Source organism: Castanea sativa, chromosome 1, assembly GCF_040712315.1.
Source record: "Castanea sativa cultivar Marrone di Chiusa Pesio chromosome 1, ASM4071231v1".
Lineage (NCBI taxonomy): Eukaryota > Viridiplantae > Streptophyta > Magnoliopsida > Fagales > Fagaceae > Castanea > Castanea sativa.
This window is the reverse complement of record NC_134013.1, coordinates 36,798,806-36,819,722: the sequence shown is the minus strand read 5'-3', so window position 1 is coordinate 36,819,722 and position 20,917 is coordinate 36,798,806. Positions and strand designations below refer to the sequence as shown.

At 36.2% G+C, this 20,917-nt stretch overlaps 1 protein-coding gene across 2 annotated transcripts; it reads right to left on the bottom strand.

Annotated features, from left to right (window-relative positions):
• Window positions 1-4,257: 4,257 nt before the first annotated feature.
• LOC142621647 (protein LIKE COV 2-like) lies at window positions 4,258-19,389 on the bottom strand. 2 transcript variants are annotated; one of them, XM_075794959.1, is made up of 9 exons: window positions 19,303-19,383; window positions 19,063-19,199; window positions 17,829-17,881; window positions 17,583-17,692; window positions 14,983-15,150; window positions 8,228-8,325; window positions 5,720-5,846; window positions 4,794-4,909; window positions 4,258-4,648 (listed from the first exon to the last, which is right to left on the bottom strand). In XM_075794959.1, the coding sequence occupies exons 2-8, from the start codon at window positions 19,165-19,167 to the stop codon at window positions 4,800-4,802; spliced, it is 771 nt and encodes a 256-aa protein (XP_075651074.1). In that variant the 5' UTR covers window positions 19,168-19,199; window positions 19,303-19,383; the 3' UTR covers window positions 4,258-4,648; window positions 4,794-4,799. The 2 variants fall into 2 exon arrangements, 1 of the variants encoding a protein (XP_075651074.1); XR_012841821.1 differs by lacking the exons at window positions 4,258-4,648; window positions 4,794-4,909 and adding an exon at window positions 6,540-8,034 and having other exon boundaries at window positions 19,063-19,389.
• Window positions 19,390-20,917: the final 1,528 nt, after the last annotated feature.

Below are 20,917 nucleotides of genomic sequence, written 5' to 3'. Positions count from 1 at the left end.
AAGGCAAGGACTAGATGTGTATTTTAAAATGGATAGCACTTGTTTTTGTTATCTGCAAATATCTAAAGCTAAGAGAGAAGAGAGAGGTATGAGAGTGACAAGAGAGAAGAGCGAATCACCAACGGTGTATTACTCTCTTTCTCTCCTGTTTTATTTTTTTGTGAATTTTTTTACTTTTTGTATCTCTATTTTAGATTGATGTATTTGTGACTTCTTTAGAATTTTATTTTGGGTTGCAATTTGGTTTTAATTATTATCTTTATTTTTTCTTTTCTTTTCCATGATTGTTAAATGTTATTCTATTGCATATAAATATAGTTTACAAAAATATAATATTATTCTATTATATATCATGACTTGGATAATTTGGTGTTTGACTTATGACTATATTTTTTTTTATGCTTCTTTTTCTTATATTATTTTCTATTTCTCTCTCAAAAAAAGTGATTACTCTCTCTCTCTCTCTCTCTCTCTTTATATATATATATATATATATATATATATATATATTATTTATTCTTTTTTGATGAATCATTGTATTTTTGTATATAATATTGTGGGGTCATGAATTTTGGGATTTGGCCGAGAAGCATGGGTGGTCCAAGTCTGAGGAGTACTATCTCCTCGGATAAAGCTAAACGCAAATCTGGTATAGATCCTAACGATCAAGGATGACCTTTCAGGAAGTTCTAATGATAGTAATGAGCATCATGAACGAACAAGAGGGATAATGACTCAAAAATATCTAAGGGAAAGCTGCTACCACCGCATTAATGAGGAAGTGACCTATGAACAGTATTATGGTAGTCTTACAGCCACCCCAGAAGACTTTTAGAGGGGGCTGATGGGACAAGTATCAACGTAAACCATCAACTGTCCACATGTAGTCCACGCGTAGGGTAAGGATGAAGGGAGAGATGTAATATAAATAAGGGTAGAGATTCCAGAAAAGGGGGGATGAAAAAAGGAGAAGAGAAAGCACTGTAGCAATCTCAACAACTCTTGTAACCATTGTCATCCAATATATACTAGAATAGAGTCACTCGGACTATGCCGAGGACAAACTATCTCGCACAAACCAGGTTCAATTCTTGTTGGCTCATCATCCAAAATCATATTAACTGTTATCCATGCACTAAAGCCTAGCTCTTTGACCCATTCTCTACAAATTTATTGTATTGGATTCACTGGGTCAAGATCCCTTACATTTTGGGCTTGGTCTGAAAATCGTGTCCCTACAATTGGCGCCGTCTGTGGAAAGAGCTTGTGTGATAGTGAGTGCAACAGTTAAATATGATAGGATTAGGCCCCCATCAGTAAGAGTCCCTGGGAAAAGCCATTATGGTGGCCAGTTTACTATGTGAGCAAGTCACTACATGAGGCACACAGTTGTTGTCCTAACTTAGCTTCCGCTTAAGTCTATACTACAAAGTGCGGATTATACGGGGAGGATTGCTGAATGGGGCACAATTCTGGGGGCTTCTGACATCAAATACATGCTTCGTACCTCTGTCAAGGGCCAGGTCCTCGTGAATTTGGTGGCTGAGTTCGCTGAACCTCCATTAGAGGAAGTGGCAGCAACATATGAGCAATTCAAAGGGGCTTTACGGCGGGGCTAGTTTTTGAAGGTATATATTGATATCTTCTAATCTATTGAAGTGGTTAAACAGAACCTTAGCTATACCGGGTCCTCGGACCTCCTGCTTTGGGAAAATTAACACACACTGGCATCTATTGAAGTGGTTAAACAGAACCTTAGCTATGCCGGGTCCTCGGACCTCCTGCTTTGGGGAAATTAACACACACTGGCATCTATTGAAGTGGTTAAACAGAACCTTAGCTATGCCGGGTCCTCGGACCTCCTGCTTTGGAGAAATTAACACACACTGACATCTTTAGAAGTGGTTAAACAGAACCTTAGCTATGCTGGGTCCTCGGACCTCCTGCTTTAGGGAAATTAACACACACTGGCATCTTTAAAAGTGGTTAAACAGAACCTTAACTATGCCGAGTCCTCGGACCTCCTGTTAAGAAGAGTCTTAGCTACGTCGGGTCCCACAGACGTCCTGCTAAGTGTTAAATAGAGTCTTAGCTATGCCGGATCCTCGGACCTCCTGCTAAGAAGAGTCTTAGCTACGTCGAGTCCCACAGACCTCCTGCTAAGTGTTAAAAAGAGTCTTAGCTATGCCAGATCCTCGGACCTCCTACTAAGAAGAACCTTAACTATGTCGGGTCCTCAGACTTCCTGGTTTGGGGAAATTAACACATAATGGCATCTCTCTTCAAAGTGTTTAAACTATAACTCAATCATGCCTCGGTCCTCGAACCAGATGATGTGAGAAAGTTAACACTTCATAACATCTCTCTTCAAGGTATTTAAACTATAAACTTGATTATGCCTTGGTCCTCGGACCACATACTTTGGGGAATTATCATTCCACAACATCTATTTGTTTCTCACTAAGTGTCAAGACAGGCCCAAAATTATAACCAAATCCTCAAATTGGTAGCTCTGAAAGGAGCAATTCACAGTATAGATATGGGGCGCGTGAAACGACACTCTCACAGGTGTAAATCGAAGGATCAAAGCAGAATCAACTCTTAAGAATTCAAAACCCCACTTTTCTCCTCGGATGCGAGGAGAAAACCAGAGTTTTGAGGGGCTATTGTGGGGTCATGGATTTTGGGATTTGGCCGAGAGCATGTGATTTTGGCCGAGAAGCATGGGTGGTCCAAGTCCGAGGAGTACTATCTCCTCGGATAAAGCTAAACGCAAATCTGATATAGATCCTAACGATCAAGGATGACCTTTCAGGAAGTTCTAATGATAGCAATGAGCATCATGAACGTACAAGAGGGATAAAGACTTAAAAATATCTAAGGGAAAGCTGTTATCACCGCATTAATGAGGAAGTGACCTATGAACAGTATTATGGCAGCCTTACAGCCACCCCAGAAGACTTTTAAAGGGGGCTGATGGGACAAGTATCAGCGTAAACCATCAACTGTCCACATGTAGGGTAAGGATGAAGGGAGAGATGTAATATAAATAAGGGTAGAGATTCCAGAGAAGGGGGGATGAAAAAAAGAGAAGAGAAAACACTGTAGCAATCTCAACAACTCTTGTAACCATTGTCATCCAATATATACTAGAATAGAGCCCCTCGAACTATGCCGATGACAAACTATCTCGCACAAACCAGGTTCAATTCTTAATGGCTCATCATCCAAAATCATATTAACTGTTATCCATGCACTAAAGCCTAACTCTTTGACCCATTCTCTACAAATTTATTGTATTGGATTCACTGGGTCAAAATCCCTTACATTTTGGGCTTGGTCTGAAAATCGTGTCCCTACAAATACTATTTTTTTTTTTTGTTGAGAAACTATATAATACTATTTTTGGTTAATACAATTTGGTGGTTTGTTTGATTTTTTAAGTTTTCCGTCGCAGGTCTTCTCTCTCCTTCTTTTAGCTTTTGTTTGATTTTTTTTTTTTTGGACATAATACTTGGTTATTTTGGAAATGAGATTTTGATTTTATATCAATAAACAATGTTGGCTTTGTATTTGAATGTGTCTATCAACTATTAAAATTAAACCGCCCAAGATGAATATGTATAGTCAATATTTTAATTTTAACTTTTCATTGATTTATTATTTAGTTATAACATCAAAATTAAAGTAAATGAATACATAAAGTTAAAACTACCTAAGATAAATTTATAAAGCCAATATATTTATATATTTAATATTGTCAAAAATTAAAAGTAAAAAATAAATAATAAAAAGAATAATGATATGACCAATGATGTAACAAATGAGAATGCTCAACAGGAGCACATTTACAAAAATGTGATATGAAAATCTAGTAAAAAACAATTAAATCTTAATAAATAAAAGTATGTAATCAAAAAAATAATTTTAATCATGTTCTCTTTATGTTTTTATGCAAATTATTTTCTTTCATTTCGACAAGTGAAGTTTTCAATTTTAGACATAAAGTTTACTTCTTTTTTTCCTACATATTATTTTAAATATTAAATTTATTATCTCATGTATTTATATTAGTAAACAACTCAATCAATAGATTAAAACTACTCCTACTATAAGAAAAATTATAAATATAATAATCTCTTTCTAAGAGAATAAAAATTTTGAATAATATATTTGAAACTCAAACAGTTTAGTTGTACATGAAAAACAAATTAGAAAAATATAACACACGATAACATAATTTATCAAAATATGGACCACCTAAAAAATGAATAATATTAATCAAATAAATCCCAATAATAAAACAAATTTATACTATTTTAGAAATTATTTTCTACAAAATTTATAAAACAAATTATATATTATACCATAACTAAAATAAAATTATCTATGCTCATGCATCGCGTGGGTCTGCAACTAGTTTATATAACATCTGCGCATTTCTTTTTCAGCAGCAAGTGGTAAAAACACAACATCGTGCGACATATAGAAGGAGGCCAAGATCAAAAATGCCACATAGTAGCCGATGACCCTATCCCATGAATCCATGACCAAACATGGAAAGGAGAACAACCATGATGTTGCCTTTCCGAGAGGTGTATTCTGTTAAGGTGTTTTCTATAAGCAAGTAGTCCCTTATCATTAAAACCTGGAACAAACACCCATATTACCAATCATATTACCAATCATATTACCAAGGAGAATATTTTAATGTATGAAACAAACAAATCAAGGACTTCATCAACAACATCGTCCTCCAAACCCAGCAATAGATGAGGCAATTTCAGAATCACCTGTTCTTAATGCCTCCATATTATTGTGTCCAGATGCATATCATCACTTAGAGGAGCAATCCTTACTGTAGGAGAAATCACCCGTGGCATTGTCATACCGACTGAAATTATGATCTCTGCATTTCAGGGGAAAAAGAAACCAATGAAAACCATTTGCCACAAGCTACAACTGAAATAATATAAGACTTATTTAGGCATGAAAAAATGCATCATATCCCACAAGTACAGGGATCAGTGTGAAATATTTTCAGCTACTTTAGACATTCAATCATAAATGCCATTTTTAACATCAAGTGGTTACTTTGTTAGTTGCTAGGGGCCATTGTCTGGGGCAATGGTAAAGATCTCAGGCTGATGAGTGCAAGTTCAAGGGGTTTTAGTCTTAAGAGCAACCACTTCTTGGAAAAATGTTTAAAGGGTAGGACAGTATCCGAGATGGAGACACCCCTCCCAAGTCCCCATTTAAGTAGGACCAGTGTTGCATAATGATTCTATGATCTACTTTATTTGTCCCTACTTCCCCAAACCAAAAATTAGAATAAAATATATGACAGCCAATTCATATCTTCATAGATGATTCCTTGGATCCTTAAAATATCATCACTTGAGTGCTAGTACATAATTTTTTTTCCCCTGAATTTTTGCTAATTTTTATCCCCGAAATCCAAAATATTTCTCGATTATAATTTTGCAACTCCTCAGCATTCAACATTCCAGCCAAGATGTTAAAAGCATAATTTTCCATAATGCATAATGACTTACAAAAGACCATCCTGATGGCATCAATTTGTCACATTTTCTCATGTCCAATAAGAAAGAAACCTATCCTTTATGTTGCAAAATATATAGTATACAGGGACACACCCCTATGAACATGAATACATAATCAGAATCCATAGTTGATGTGCAGAAAAGAGAAATCATACCTATGCATTCTCGAATGGACAAATTTGGCCGTATGATCTCTTCAGAATTGACCAGAAAAACATCACCAATATATAGATGATTTGTTGGGACATAGACACTGCATAACTCCACATCTCCTTCATCTCTCTGGAACCAATAATCAAAGATCAGATCCAATAGAATTGGGAATAACAAAAGCATCTCTAAATACTCAGAGTTTTATATCCAAAGTGAGTTTTGACCATTAAATGCAAAAAAGTAGATAGATAATAAAATACTATGGCAATATAACACCATTTTGTCTGATAAGCCTGGCAACAATGCTTTGCCATCCTAATTAACAGGCTAGGTTTGAATAGTAGTACTAGCACAACTTTACTATGGCCAATGATACTAATTATCAATTCATTCATCGTTTCCACAATGAGGACCATCAAGACATGGCAAATTCTCCAAAACTGTTAAGAATGCATGAAAATTTCAAACAGGAATGGTATATTTCTTAGGATTTTAAATTTACTTGTAAGTTTAGACGTCATCCATTGCAACCCAAATATAACAAAAAATGTAAGCCCACAATTCACTACCAATTGTACAATGACTTAGCAACCGGTCCACTGTTTCACAAAATTATCTGCATCTGCAATACTGATTTACCAAAGTGATACCTGTCTAAACTAGATTCTTCACTGTCAAAATCTTCCCTATGACTGTTATCCAAATGAACCAAGCTACTCTCACTAGTACCTTAGTGCACTAAAATACTGTTCCATGGAAATCTTGCATCACTGGAACTACTTAGATCCTCATAATAGGACTTTACACCAATCTTACCATTACCTTTCGGTCTTCACTTCAATTGATCTTGGGAACCCGCAGGAATAGTGGAATAAAAGTCATACTCAATGCACAAAACTCCCACTTTTGTGGCAACGCTAGATTCTCATACAAAGGCGCTACAAGTTAGCGAAGCACTTTAGTAGCGCCATAGCCCTATGTCCCAAAATGCTGAGCCAAGAACGCTCTGTTGATTCACAAAGAATCCATGTCCTAGGTATATCAAAAAACATCCTTTTCATTGAACTTATATAGTAAATTAGAGTGGTTTCAATTCTACAAAAAATGCAGGACAGCCTCCTCTGCTGCTTCAGCTGCCTCCCCTTTAGCTTGTTCTCAAGCCTCTCTTGTCTTAATTTTCTTATCACCTCCATCACCCCTCAGTTCAAAGTTCTTATATCTTTGATTAGAATTCCTCTCCCCCATATTATTCTCAAAATGCCACCCACTTGCCTGGAGAAATTGGGTTCAGATAGAAGATGAAGATTCCAACCAACCCCTAAACTTCATTCCTTCAGGAATACACACCACTCCTTTCTGAGGCCATTGTGGAATTCTAACACATCAAGAAATCCCCCATCTTATTCTAGCATTCTTGCATTGTATCAAGTGTATGACCCCAAGCCCAAAAGGAAAAATAAGTTGGATTGCTTCATCTTCTTTGTCCACCATCCACCTTAGACCCTCAAATCCAGTTCAAAAGATCCAACAATCCTATTGCCATGTTTCTATCAAATACTATATGAATTTGCTCTACCACAGACAAACAAAGTTCGAGAATTTTCAAGTCTATTCTCAACAATGTCCATACAACCTAATGCACGTCTCGAAGATTCCTCATTGGTGATGGACTTTGTTGTTTTGGTGGTGGATTTGAGTTGGAAGGGGAAAGATGTGGAAGTGGGAACTGGTTACTGTAGCCAGGATGCACAAAATTCAAGTTAGGTGAAGTTGGTCGGGGTGGGTGAGGGCCTAATGTTTTGACAAAATCTGGTTGGTTATGCGTGTGCCATTCTGTGGTGGTGCTATAGATTGGTTTAAGTTGTAGGGAAGCCATGGACTTGTGGTCCAATTGGCAATGGATGGTGACCATTTTGGGGCAGTTGAAGATGTTGGGTTATTGGCAGGACATTGGTTATGCAAGCTTTTGAAGGTTTGGGGGCTAGTGATTGTGGGTTGAAATTAAGAGGTGGCGTGGAAGGATAGAAAACATCTTTGATGGAAAAAGTATGTATGAGTACATATTTGGTAAGCATAAGTGGGGCCAAAAAAAGTGAAATATTTGTGCAAGGAACCATCTTTTCCTCCCCTTAGAAGATGGTATGCTTCTACTTTTACAGAGTAGCCATCAATTTATTATTGAAAGGAAATCAGGCAATAGATCACTAGCTCCATGTCCAACTGCAACTGAAACCATGTCCTGAAGCAAGTAGTACTCGGAAGTTGGACCCTTACAGGTTTCTTTCTTATATGTTATATGGGAACAAGGAAAAGCAGCCTGTGAGTCAGAAGATGGAAATCTTAACATAGATAAAAACAGACTAACACACACACACAAATATATATATATATATGATTATAAATAAATAAATAAAAAATATATATATATATATATATATATTAAAAACTTCTGAAAAACTATCTAGAAAACACATTACACAGCTTCATTAGATTGGACGTGATGTATCTACCTGAAGGACTACAGAGGATGTGATAAAACCAATTGCATATTCACCAACACGAGGATGACGGATGATTGCAACCTCTTTAAAAGCTGTGGTATTTTGATCTGTAAAAGAAGGACAAATCACTTTTTTACTCTCAGCATACTATATTATAAATATGCACTGAATCAATTCCATGTAATGGATACTAGTCGAACTAGCTGATGCACCACAGTGATAATTAAGAGAAATTCACTCATGAAAGCATGATTCAACACGCAATGTATGTACAAAGATAACAAACTGGATCAAAGTATAACAAAGTCCAATATAACTAATAAATTAAGATCATCTGTCAAGCCCACTATGTATATCAACTTTTGAGAACTTACAAAACTGACTTATACATAAAACCCAACTGAAATATTTTGTGTGAAATGTAAGGCTCCTTCCCTATCTTCTGGAAAAACAAACACCCAAGACTCCTGGTGCAAAAATCAGCCAAAGTTGAAAGCCTGTAGAACTATTTAGGTGAAGCAATCTACAAAAGATATTAAAGATTACTCAAAGACCATTGGCAATTCCTCATTGCCTGCCAGCAACAGCTGATGATCTTGGTCAACATTATTCTTCTATTAGCTTTAGTAACAACACTTCATGCTCTCTCCAAATAAATATAATTCAGAAAATTGTATAAAAGGGATTAAAATTTTGACCTCACATTTAAGGGGAAGGAGATGCCACTTGCTTAGAAGACCATTGGTAATAAACTAATAATTCAGCAAAAAAGAGAAGCAATTGGCAATAGTTCTAGTCAAACTTCTACTAATCTTATCATCAATGGGAACCATTAGCATCACAATTTTATGACATTCGGAAGAATCTTTTGTTTAACCACAAAATTAATCAATGACCATGCTTATTAGAAAAAGCTTAAAATCTACCTAAAGATGCTTCTAAACACTTTTTTTTTATAGGTAATAGAACTTCTATTGAAAAAATGAACATCGTCTTCATCATCATGAACACTCTGGACATGAAGAAAATACATAAAGCTCAAGAGCTAGAGCCAACAACTAACTTATTGTAGAAAGCAGGAAGTGAAATACATTGTGTAAGACCCCAAATATGAACCCATTGAAATAAGGTACCAAAAAGATGTTTTAACCGACCTAAAGATCGCTCATTATCTTCAAAGATTCGGTTATTTCGTTCTTGCTAAACTAACCACAGTAGTCAATCTGGTATCATATTCCAAATAGTTGACTAATGATTCCCAAACCAATTCTCCCAAGCAAAAAAGAAGAGATATAACTGTCTTTGGCATTACCCAATGGACTCCAAACACATAAAAAACTTCACACCATAGAGCATAAGCCAACTTACACTAAAGTAAGAGATGGTCAATAGATTCCCCATCACACCGACACATGCAACACCAATTAACAAGGGATTGACCTCTGTTAACAAATTATCAATAGTATGACACCCTTTTCGGCACCTTTACATACCAAATGCTCTTCCAAGGAAAAACAACAATTAAATCACCAAACAACAAATTATAAAAGGAGCGCACATCAAACTCACCATTCGGAGTCAACTTCCAAGATAGCTCCCCCCCCCCCCCCCCCACCTCTCGGCATTAAGGAGTAAAGAAGCTCAAAAAGAGAACCAACAACCTCCAACTCCCAATCATGAGGAGCTCTCCAAAATTGTAGATTCCAACTCCTCTCTCCTCCTTCGGAGGCAAAAACAATCAAGTCAGATATCCAAGCTTCTTTGGACCGAGAACAAGCATACTGACCTGGAAAAAGATTCTTTAGAGGTATATGTCCACTCCATGGGTCATGCCAGACACGAATACAGTGGCCCTCCCCTACAACATACACTATCTGTCCAAAAAATCTCTCTGCACCTGTGCTAATACCCTTCTACATCCCACACCCATGAGATCATCTTACACCTCTAGTACACCAACCTCCTCTAGCCACTTCATATTTTGTTGCTATAACTTGATGCCATAAACGACTACTTTCCTTCCCAAAGCGCCACAACCACTTTCCAAGTAAACCTTGGTTAAACAACCCAATCCATTGGATCCCCAACCAACCAACCTCCATTGGCTAACAAACATCTTCCCAAGCCACTAAAGGATATTTAAGAACTTCCTCAAAAGCCCCCCAAAAAAAATTCCTTTGAATCCTTCCTAGTCTAACCGCCATAGCTTAAGGGATAGTGAATAAAGATAAAAAATAGGTAGGAAGGCTTGATAAAGTACTTTTTAAAAGAGTGAGTCTACCACCCTTTGACAAATATATACATTTCCAACCAGACAGTCTCCTCTCCATCTTTTCTTTAATAGGATTCCAAATCAATGAATCCTTATAATGGGCCCCAACAGGCATACCCAAGTAAATCATAGGCAAGCTATCCAACTTTTAACATAAAACACGAGCCAAAGCATTCAGATTCCTTACCTCACCTACTGGAACAATCTCACCCTTCCCAACATTGACTTTCAAGCTCGTAATAGCTTCAAAGAAAATTATTACCATCTGTATGTATAAAAGTTGTTCCCTACAAGCATCACAAAATAAGATAGTGTCATAAGTAAAAAGAGGGTGAGAAATATTTATACCCCCTTGCACTCTTCCCGCTTGAAAACCACAAAGAAAACCACCCTCTTTTATTCTCTTCAACAACCTGCTCAACACCTCCATAACCAAAATGAATAAGAGTGGAGACAAGGGATCCCTTTGATAGAGACCACGAGAACTACCTAAAAAGCCGGCAAGGCAACCATTAACAAGAACAAAAAACCGAACTGTAGTAAAAATTGATTTCATCCATCTCCCCACTTTGCCCCAAGACCCATCCTCTACATAAGGATAAAATAAGGCATTTCATTTCACATGATCATATAAGCCTTCTCAATATCCAACTTAACAATCACACTGGGAACACTACTCTTCAATCTGCTATCTAAGCATTCATTTGCAATCAAAACTGAATCAAGAATCTATCTCCCTCCAACAAAATAATTCTAAGAATCAAAAATAAGTTTATCTAGAACACTTCGAATTCTACATGCCAACACCTTAGACAAAAGTTTATATAGACTACCCATAAGACTAATAGGGCATAAGTCTTTAATATTGATAGCATTAGTCTTCTTGGGCATCAAACTTAGAAAAGTGGCATTAAGAGATTTTTCAAAAAAACACTGACTATGGAAATCCAAAAAAAAATACATGACGTCCCCTTCCAGCACACTCCAACATTTTTGGAAAATGCCAAGGTAAACCCACCAGGACCAAGGGCCTTGTCACCTTTAGCCTTCTTAAGAGACTCAAGAATCTCCTACTCCAAAGCCTCTCAGTCTCATCTAAACTAGCAAAATCTAAGCCATCAATAGTAGGCCTCCAAGATTCCAGCCCCTGATACAACTTCTTATAAAAATCCACCACCTAATCAGGGAAATCTGCATCATCCTCACAAAGAGTGCCCTCTACCTCCACACCCATAATATGATTAGTTCATCTATGAGAATTAGCAAGTGTATGGAAAAACCGAGTATCCCCTTCTTTAATGAACAGAGCCTTAGACGAAGGCAAAAAATCAATATCAGATTTAACCACAACCCTTCTATCTTTGTCCTCCTGGCTCAAAAGCTACATCCCTTCATTCACATCAAGATCTAAAACCTCAATCAACGTGCATTTTTTTCCTAAAAGACACATCCCCAAAAACATGCTTGTTCTAATATTTCAAATCCCCTTTCAAAGCCTTCAACTTACAAGCTAAGACATAACTACGGGGTCCCATAAAGAGATAACTATTCCACCAAAGACGAATCATCTCCACAAAACCCTCCACTTTCAGCCACATTTTCAAATTTAAAAGAACTTTTCCCCATCACTTCCAAAAGAAGAGGGCAATGGTTTAATACCACCCAAGGGGAGTATCCTTTGGGTCAAATCTAAGAAATGCTCCTCCCAGCCCACTGACACCAACACTATCAATTCTGGACATGGAAGGGTTGTCACAATCATGAAACCAAGTATACTTACCTCCCACCAGAGGTAAATCCACCATAAGATGCTTCTCAATAAAATCCAAAAATTTAAACAAGGCTGGGCTAAACGAAGTACACCCAAGTCTCTCTGTCAGATACCTGATAATAATAAAGTCACCAAACAAACACCAAGCCAAAGTCCACTGTGATCTCATACTATCAAACTCTGCCCACATCTCCGCCAAAATCAAATCCCTAAGGCTATCATCATTCGGTCCATACACCCCTGATTAGACCCATTCAAAGCCATCTACCACACCCTTCAACAAAACAGAAACCGAAGAACTACCAACCACACATTCAACTTTCTTAAAAACCCTTTGTCCCACATTAACAGTATCCCCCTAGCCGTGTGAATGGCATCCAAAACTATCTAGCCAATATAAGGGCTGCCCCCATAGACTTTTGACAATGTTAGAACTAGTAATGTCTAGTTTGGTTTCTTGAAGACAAACATCACATTTCCACTCCTTAAGTAAATTCCTCACAACATCCCTCTTATAACGGTTATTCAAACCCCTCACATTCCATGACAAAAGTTTCAAAATTATGAACAAACAGCTGCACCCAGTCCAGAGGATTTCACACTACCTCTGGTATTCCAAACAGAATGTCCATCATAATCAGTAGTGCAAACCAAATTTCTCAATTCCCGCATCACTTTTTTATTTGAATTACCTATCCCTTGGGTGCTGACAGCAGCAACTTGTTTTTCCCAAACCCTCTCGAGTTTTTGGAAGAAAGCAATGCACTGACTATCACAGCAAGCACTAGGAAACCCCGCATATGAACCAAAACCTTTGATCATCGTTCTCACCCATTCTAAAGGCTCCAGATCATCCTCTGAAGAAAACCCATCAATAACACTCACCTCAGTACCAAAATCTAAACCTCCATTAGGATACCACAAAGCCAAAGGTTCAACAACCAAAGAGCAAGTTTCCTGACCCTTCTCTATCAACAAAGGATCTTCCCAAAACTGCCTAGGTGCAACGGCATCATTTGAGTCGTAACCCAACTCAGATAGAAGAGAGAAGCGATTTGGACCCAATGATTGTTGTCACCAGAGTTTTTCAGATAACTCCAAGACCGAAAAAGACATTAGAAGACCCATAACAGGTGGAACAACCACAAAACCACCATCGGCACGCAGATCAGCCTCAGAAGTCAGACCCACACCAACATCGAGGCTCGGAATCACTTCTGACTGCTTCTCTGCTTCGTGGAAGCCCAAATCAGTTAAACCAACGAAATTAGCCTCGAAAATAAGACCCACACCAACGCCGGTGCTCAGAAGCACAAACTCCAGCCTCACATCATCATCTTTGATGCCCGATCCTTCCCCAACTTCCATCAACTTGGTCAAGCCATCAAACCCACACACCCTTCACTCGAGAGGCACATCGTGTCCTCTATATTGGTTTGCTGCTTCTTCAAGGACCCAGACTCACAAAAGGTTTTGGGTTGGACCTTATGAGGCACCATTGTGATACACAGATTTCCACAAACAAAGATCCCAAATTTGATCGGCTGGTTATCTCCAAGATTTTTGGATTCTCCCGCATTCTTTTGTAAAAGTGTTGTTGGCTAAAATTCCAAAGAGGTAATTCCACTAAACAAGCAAAGATCCAATCCAAACCGAACCTGCCCACCCGAATAAAGCTATGATACTTACTCCGACGTTCATGAATAGCATAGGAATCTATTCTGCCACCAACAAAAACTAAAGAAAAAACCTTAGAATCGATACAAAAGAAGACTGAATTCCTCTCTATCACCCTAGATTGAAGGCTAGTCTTGGATTGAAAAGATGGAGGAGAGGGAAGCTGTTTCAAGTTATTTTGTGGGGGAGGCCTATTATGTGGAACTTTGGGTGGGGGAAGCTTGCTAAGTGGCAGAGAAGGAGCTGTGGATAACGACATTGAAACCGGAGCAGGTGAACTAGGTTTTGGTATTCCTTCTTGAGCTTCTATTTCTTCCATTAAGGGAGATTCAAGAAAAGATGGAATGAGAGATTGTTGGAGAACCTGACCAAAATGACTAGGCCAGCAGAAAGGTTGTGGTAAAAAGACATGATGTGGGAAGAAGGGTGGTTGTGTTGGGTAGGGTAGAAGTGGGAGGGACCAAAGGGTAAAGGGGGTGGAAAGGAATGGAAAGGTGGAGGTGGTGGTGGTGGGGGTTCTGTATGTGGTGGAGAGTGAGAAGGTGGTGGTGGATAATGTTGTAAAATACGGTGGTATTGGTATATTTGGTGGGGGAGGGTGATGTGGGGGGGGAAGGGGTGGGAGCACTCATCTCATACACACTTATCTATATCCGATATATATGGCTTTTTGGCCCATAGAATTAGTATTTTTGGACAAGCCTTAAGACCATAAGTAACACATGAAAGTAAGATCATACACAATAAAACCTTCACCACCCCCACTCCCCCTGCGGGACTCCCTAGGCTGGAAGTCCTTGCTCAAAAAAGTGGCCAGGGGGGAAATAACAAAAAATTGAAAAATAACTAAAAACCTAAATTCTGAGTGCAATCTTGAGAAAGTAAAGTTTACAATCTCTATCATGATAGTAATTCAGGATGTGTAAGTCATTGAACCTATGGCTGTTATTACCCTAATAATATATTGTGTATAGATTCTAAATTTCAACAAGATATTAAACTCAGGGTAATAATGGATCTTTAGACCAAAAATGATTGTATTACCTGGAGAAATAGCAGTACTAATCTGTTTGGAGGCCGAGTAAATGTGCTTAACAAAGGGCATTCTTTTTATAAACCATTCTCCAATCCAAAAAACAGTGGCACCCACCCATGATGAAGCAAACATACCAATAAAGAATACGAAAATTAGAGATGTAATAAATCCAAGGCCTGCAAGAACAAGAAGTATTCAATGATGATTCCCATACATTGAGATATTAGACTTGTTTTAACATCAAGCTAATCAATTTCAATTAAATGAAAACAAAGAGTATTACATCACATAATGAAGCAGAAAGGAAATAACCTACACCAAGTTCATAAGATTTAGAGCAATCTCTCCTGGTATAAGGATTGATAGATTACCAAGTGGAAATAAGACCTCCCCGGCAGAGGAAGAGAACATAATGTTACAGAATGACCAGTAACTTTCTTTTACAAATCAGCATATAGACTCATCAAGAGCAAAATAAAGTACCTGTCACTACTACCTATGATGACCTCTAGGTATTTCTTAGAAAACTACTAAAGAGCCGCTATAAGAATACTGTTGCACTAGAAATTAAACCCACCAAGAAGAAAAAAAAATTGACACTTGAACTCAAAAAAATGATGACACACTTTATATTCATAGTTCTAGCTATGACATTGAAGGTGCCACAATTTATTGACTAGTAGAACACACTAAGCAATGAAGAGAAAATAATGTGATGAAATTTTTCTAGATGCAGGTGGGTTTGAGTATGGGAATCAGCCTCTCCAATAATTGCGGATAAGGTTGCCTACCAACCACCTCTCCTAGACCTCGCAAAAACAGTAACCTTGTGCACTTAGTATGATCTTTTAAATAATGATTTCATATGCCCAAAAATGCAATGAGTACATCTTCCACATCATCGTAGATTCAAATACCTTTTTTTTTTATGACGCGGAACCTCCCCACCCCTGGGGAGTAAACCACAGATACACATACCCACCTGCCAGAATAGCAGATTCAATTACTTGAAAACAATAACATATCCAATAACCTAACTCTCTGAAATGAAATATTTAACTGGTTTGGTAAAATATGGCACTAACATTATTCAGATCATAACTGCAGATCTAAGGGCAAAAAACAGAGGGAGTTGAGGGGAAGGACTGAAAATATAACAAAAATTGAAACTTGGATTTAAGATATAGACTAGGACAATAAAGAGTAGGAATTATTTTGATAAAAGTGATCATGTTATTAATTATAGGAAGACCTTTTGTTTAAAACCATATGAAACTTAAGATATATTTCAAAAAATTTCACCCATGTGAAAAGATTTTGCAATTTCTTATGAATTTCCCAATTTATTTCAATGTAATTTTGAAATATTTCTTTTCTGGAAGAAGTTAATTGTCAAACAGGTTTGAACATTTCCATCAATATAAATCAATCAACTAGTCTATCACAACAGCCAAATATCATTAAATATAATGCAAGTCTGATGCCTATTGTTTAAGAATAATCAAGAAATACTATGTGAGTTCTAGTTACCTCAATTGGTAAAGTCTCAATCTCTTGTTATCAAGTAAGGTAAAAAGGTTTGAATTCCACCACCAAAAGAAACCACTTGGAGTTTTGCCCTATTGGTGAATAACTTAATAATTGTAATTTGCCAAACACTAAAAAAACTACCAATTAAAGCTCTTTATTAGTAAAACCCTACAGCTAAGGATTTACTTCTATAGAAATCCCAAATGGGCACTAAATCATTCTATATACCTTTTATCCATGACAAGAATTGATACTAGAAAAGGGGATGGAAGAAAAACAAGAAATTGAACCCACACACAAGAAGCTCACCACCTAGGGAAAATCCAATGGGATACAGAAATTTCACCACCCAAAGGAAATCACAAAGGATATAGGGCTGAATACACTCACCACTCAATGTAATAAAACCAAAGAGATACAGAGTATAACACAAGTATTTCTGAATAATAATCACTTTCTCTAATTCCCATTCCAATTACATTGACATATATATATATATAGTGTTCAGATGATCCCCCTAAACATTGGAGACTTAAATAGAATTAAATGACTACATGATTTCCAAGACAAGGAAAATAAGAATGAAAAAAAATGATATGGTATTTCCCATAATCAGCATATTTCAAGACTGAGTAAATAAATGCAGTAGGGTCATCAAGATTGACAAATTGTGGGACAGCCTTAATGGGCTTGGGCTAGTAGGACCAGCTATGGATAATTGGGGTAGATTTGGGACTCCAAGTCCAAACCGTGGGATTCCTCTACTTAGGCTTGTAAGACAACAAGGGTTGTTGGCTCTGTTGGCTCTTTATTGGACACTCTCGTGTCAACAATTGGATATCAACTTTGACTAGTAAGAGACTTCCAAAAAATAATGCAGCATTTTCTATTATTCAAAGGAATGCTGAGGGCTGATCATATGCGTGTCATAAACAAATTCAGTCTCAAACACCAAAAAAAAAAATTCCTCTACAAAATGTCCAGATAAAAGCAGACAACAATTCAACAACAATAAGGATTCACCGTCAAAGCCCCAAACACAAGAAACAAATATTGAATTGGGGCTTTAAACCCTTACCAAATAAGTCAATGCCAAGCCTGGCATATATTGGACTGAAGAAACCATCTACAAACTGAATGAACCACCATGTGATGAAGAATGTAACAGCAACAGGAAAGAGAACCACACTACAAGTTCGCCATTCAAACCCAAAGTTTGTTCAGAAAGATTATACAAAATATATATATATATATACATATTTATTAGAAAAGACAACAGAAAGGTTCACAAAAGATTGGATGGATCCCTCATTATGCTTATTACCATCCAGTCATAAACTTCTGTGAGACCCAACTCTGGAGAACAGCATAGCAAGCCTGACAAAATGCAGGAGTCAATGCTGTAGGGCATTAAAGTTTCATGTACTATATATTAACACAGGGCATAAATGGATACAAGTTCAGCTCTGTTCATCACAGAAACTCTAAAGCTTGAAGCGTGGTTCCTTTGTGTCTCTTGTAGAAACTTAAGAGTGAGCGAAATACTAGAATCAAACAATCCATCTAAGATGCTTTATTAGAAATTCTTAGACATGAGAATGTGAGTCAAGATTGGAACTGCAGTAATGCAAGTTAAGTTTTATATAAATTGTGCGTAATTCGAGTCAAGTCATATAATTGCATGTGCATGGTGGAGCTATGGAGTCTATTTTTAAAATATGAAAAGATTTTAACAAATAATAATACAATGAACATAAATCATTTAAGTGTAAAATGGAATGCACTATAACACATATTTAAAGTTTTCTAATTTCATTTAAAAATTTTTTTTAAATTGTTAGATCTCAAATACACCATATTATATTACAAAATCTTCCCAAAACAGCTACAAGAATTTGATATAAAAAATTTAGAGTACATACCAAAGAAACTAGGTGTTAATTTTGGTTTTCTACCTTCCAAATCGTTTGGAAATTTAAATTTCTCCTAGATATTGTGAGATTTCAATGTGGTAAAAGTTCTATCTTGGTCTCCACTACCAAATACCAATCCTATGAGTTTTCTCTTTTTTCTAGATACCCCAAAATAAAACTTACGAGTTTGAAACCAATAATAATAATAATAAGGGGGCAACTCTTTGTACCATTACGCTACAGACAGTCTCTCCTAAATCAACCGTTTAATTGAACATAAAATTATACTATACATACATAGAGTCTAATACAAATTTGTAACTTGTTCAACCATATTTATTTATTTATTTATTTAGACATCCTTAAAACCAAAATTGCAAACAAACTTAAACTACTTCAAAATTGAGTTTAAAACCAAATTGAACTTGGTTTTTAAATTTAAAAAAATGATGTGTGAGAGTCTGCTGCTACCTTTGAACTAGGTGTGTATGTTGTAAAATACTAAAAAGTTTCCGAAGCATGATGAAGAGAACACGAGTGTTATTGAACATAATTGAAAGGTAGCTTAGTAGTAGAAGAAGTAATTGGTGTACTACGTTATGAATTGAAGGCAGGCATAGGCAAAGGGTGCAGAGTGTGACTGACCTTGCGAGTGGAGGAAGAGGAATTTGGGGGGTTTGGAGAAGACTTTGCTGCGACGACGTCGTTCAGCGGACTCGACGTCGATGTCGATGTCGATGTCGATGCCATTGATTTCAAAGAGAGTAAAAGTGGAACAGTACCTGTAAAAATTACTCAAAAGTCAAAACCAACAAAAATAGAAAACATCGTTCGGCTGTTATAAAGCAAACAATATTATTATTGGGATAAAGAAGAGAACTTAACTTATGGGTCCGAGTGGAAAAGAGATCTGGTGTGATGGATCAAATTGCTTACTTCTTTTGATTTCTCTTAGTTGGACCTGATGATCTTTAATCGGGCATCCCCGCCGCTCTTTTTATATTTTTGTATCATTTGGAGGGTGAATAGTTATTTTTGCTTTTTGTCTATATCTATTTTTTCAATTACATTTTCTAAGAGACTTTTTATCATTTCTTTAATTTTATTTCTTTATTCTCCTTTTATTCATTCTCAACAATTATATATTTTAAATCTTCCAACATTAACATTTTTCAAGGTTGATATTGTATTTTTCAAATAGATATGCATTTTTAGTATAAATTTTAATTCGAAATTTATCAAATTTATGATAATTTTAGTGCAAGTCCTATAAAAATTCTATGTAACTTGAAATTTATCAATTCTTTTTTTTTTAGATTATTTTTATTATATATTAATTTATAATTACCCCTTTCTATTTTTTTATCAAAATTTAAAAAAAATATCTAATTTTTTTTTATGGGAACCTATTGTAGAAGTGAAAATTTTCAACTAATCACATGTTGCCATATGCAACTTAGCGGGTCCCATTTTTATCATTCATAGAGCAATAGAAATTTATCAAGTTATTGTGAAAACCGAACAATTAATCACACATCAACAAGTGTTGATATTTTAATTTATAAGTAACCTAACTGAAAATTGCCGTGTGTTATTTAAAATTAAGACACTTTGGCTAGAAGTCCTCCTTAGTCTTATGAAAGACATAAAGTCTTTCCATTTAAATCATGATACGAGTCATCAATGAGAACCAATCATGTGTCTTCAAACCTTCTCGAGACTCTTATAAATAGATGTCTTCCTTAGTCTTATGAAAACACATTCAAAAGTCTCAAAACTCTCACTTTCGAATACAAAGAACATTCGAAGCAAAATAAATCAAATCATCCTCGTAGATCTCAATCAAGCTCAAAGCCTTTAGAAACTTCGAGAAACTACAAATTAGTAAACCTCTACGGATTCAAGCTTCCAAAGTACCAAAGAACTTCCACTACAAATTTTTGAAGATGAAGAACATTCATCCAAATCATTCTTCCAAGTCTTAAAGTTCTATTGGAATCAAGTTCTAAAGCCTCCAAAAACTTTAAAGACTTTAATTCATAGAAATTTCATCGGATTCAAGCCTTTAAAGTCCCGAAAAATTTCAACCACAAATTTTTTAACACAAAGAACATTCAAAGAATGAAGAATTTCTAATAAGTGCATAGTCAAAAATTCATTGTAATTCCATTACAAAGATCTTCAATCCATCTTCTAACCAAAGTGAATGACATTTGTGTTCGAATCAAAATTGCATTAGCATAACATTTGAATCAAAGTCTTTTTCAAGGAGATTGAATCAGATGATTATTTTGTTGTAATAGAATTTAATTGCAAAGAATTGTTCCCACAAATTTATCAATACAAAAATACATTTGTGAAACATTTTCAATTGTTAAATTTACAAACTTGGGTCAGATCGACTTCTCTGTCCTTTTTTTTTTTTTTTGGTTCTTTTATTCTTGTTGTGGGTGAGACAAATACAAACACTGTACTAGATTACAATGACTAAGTAGTTGAC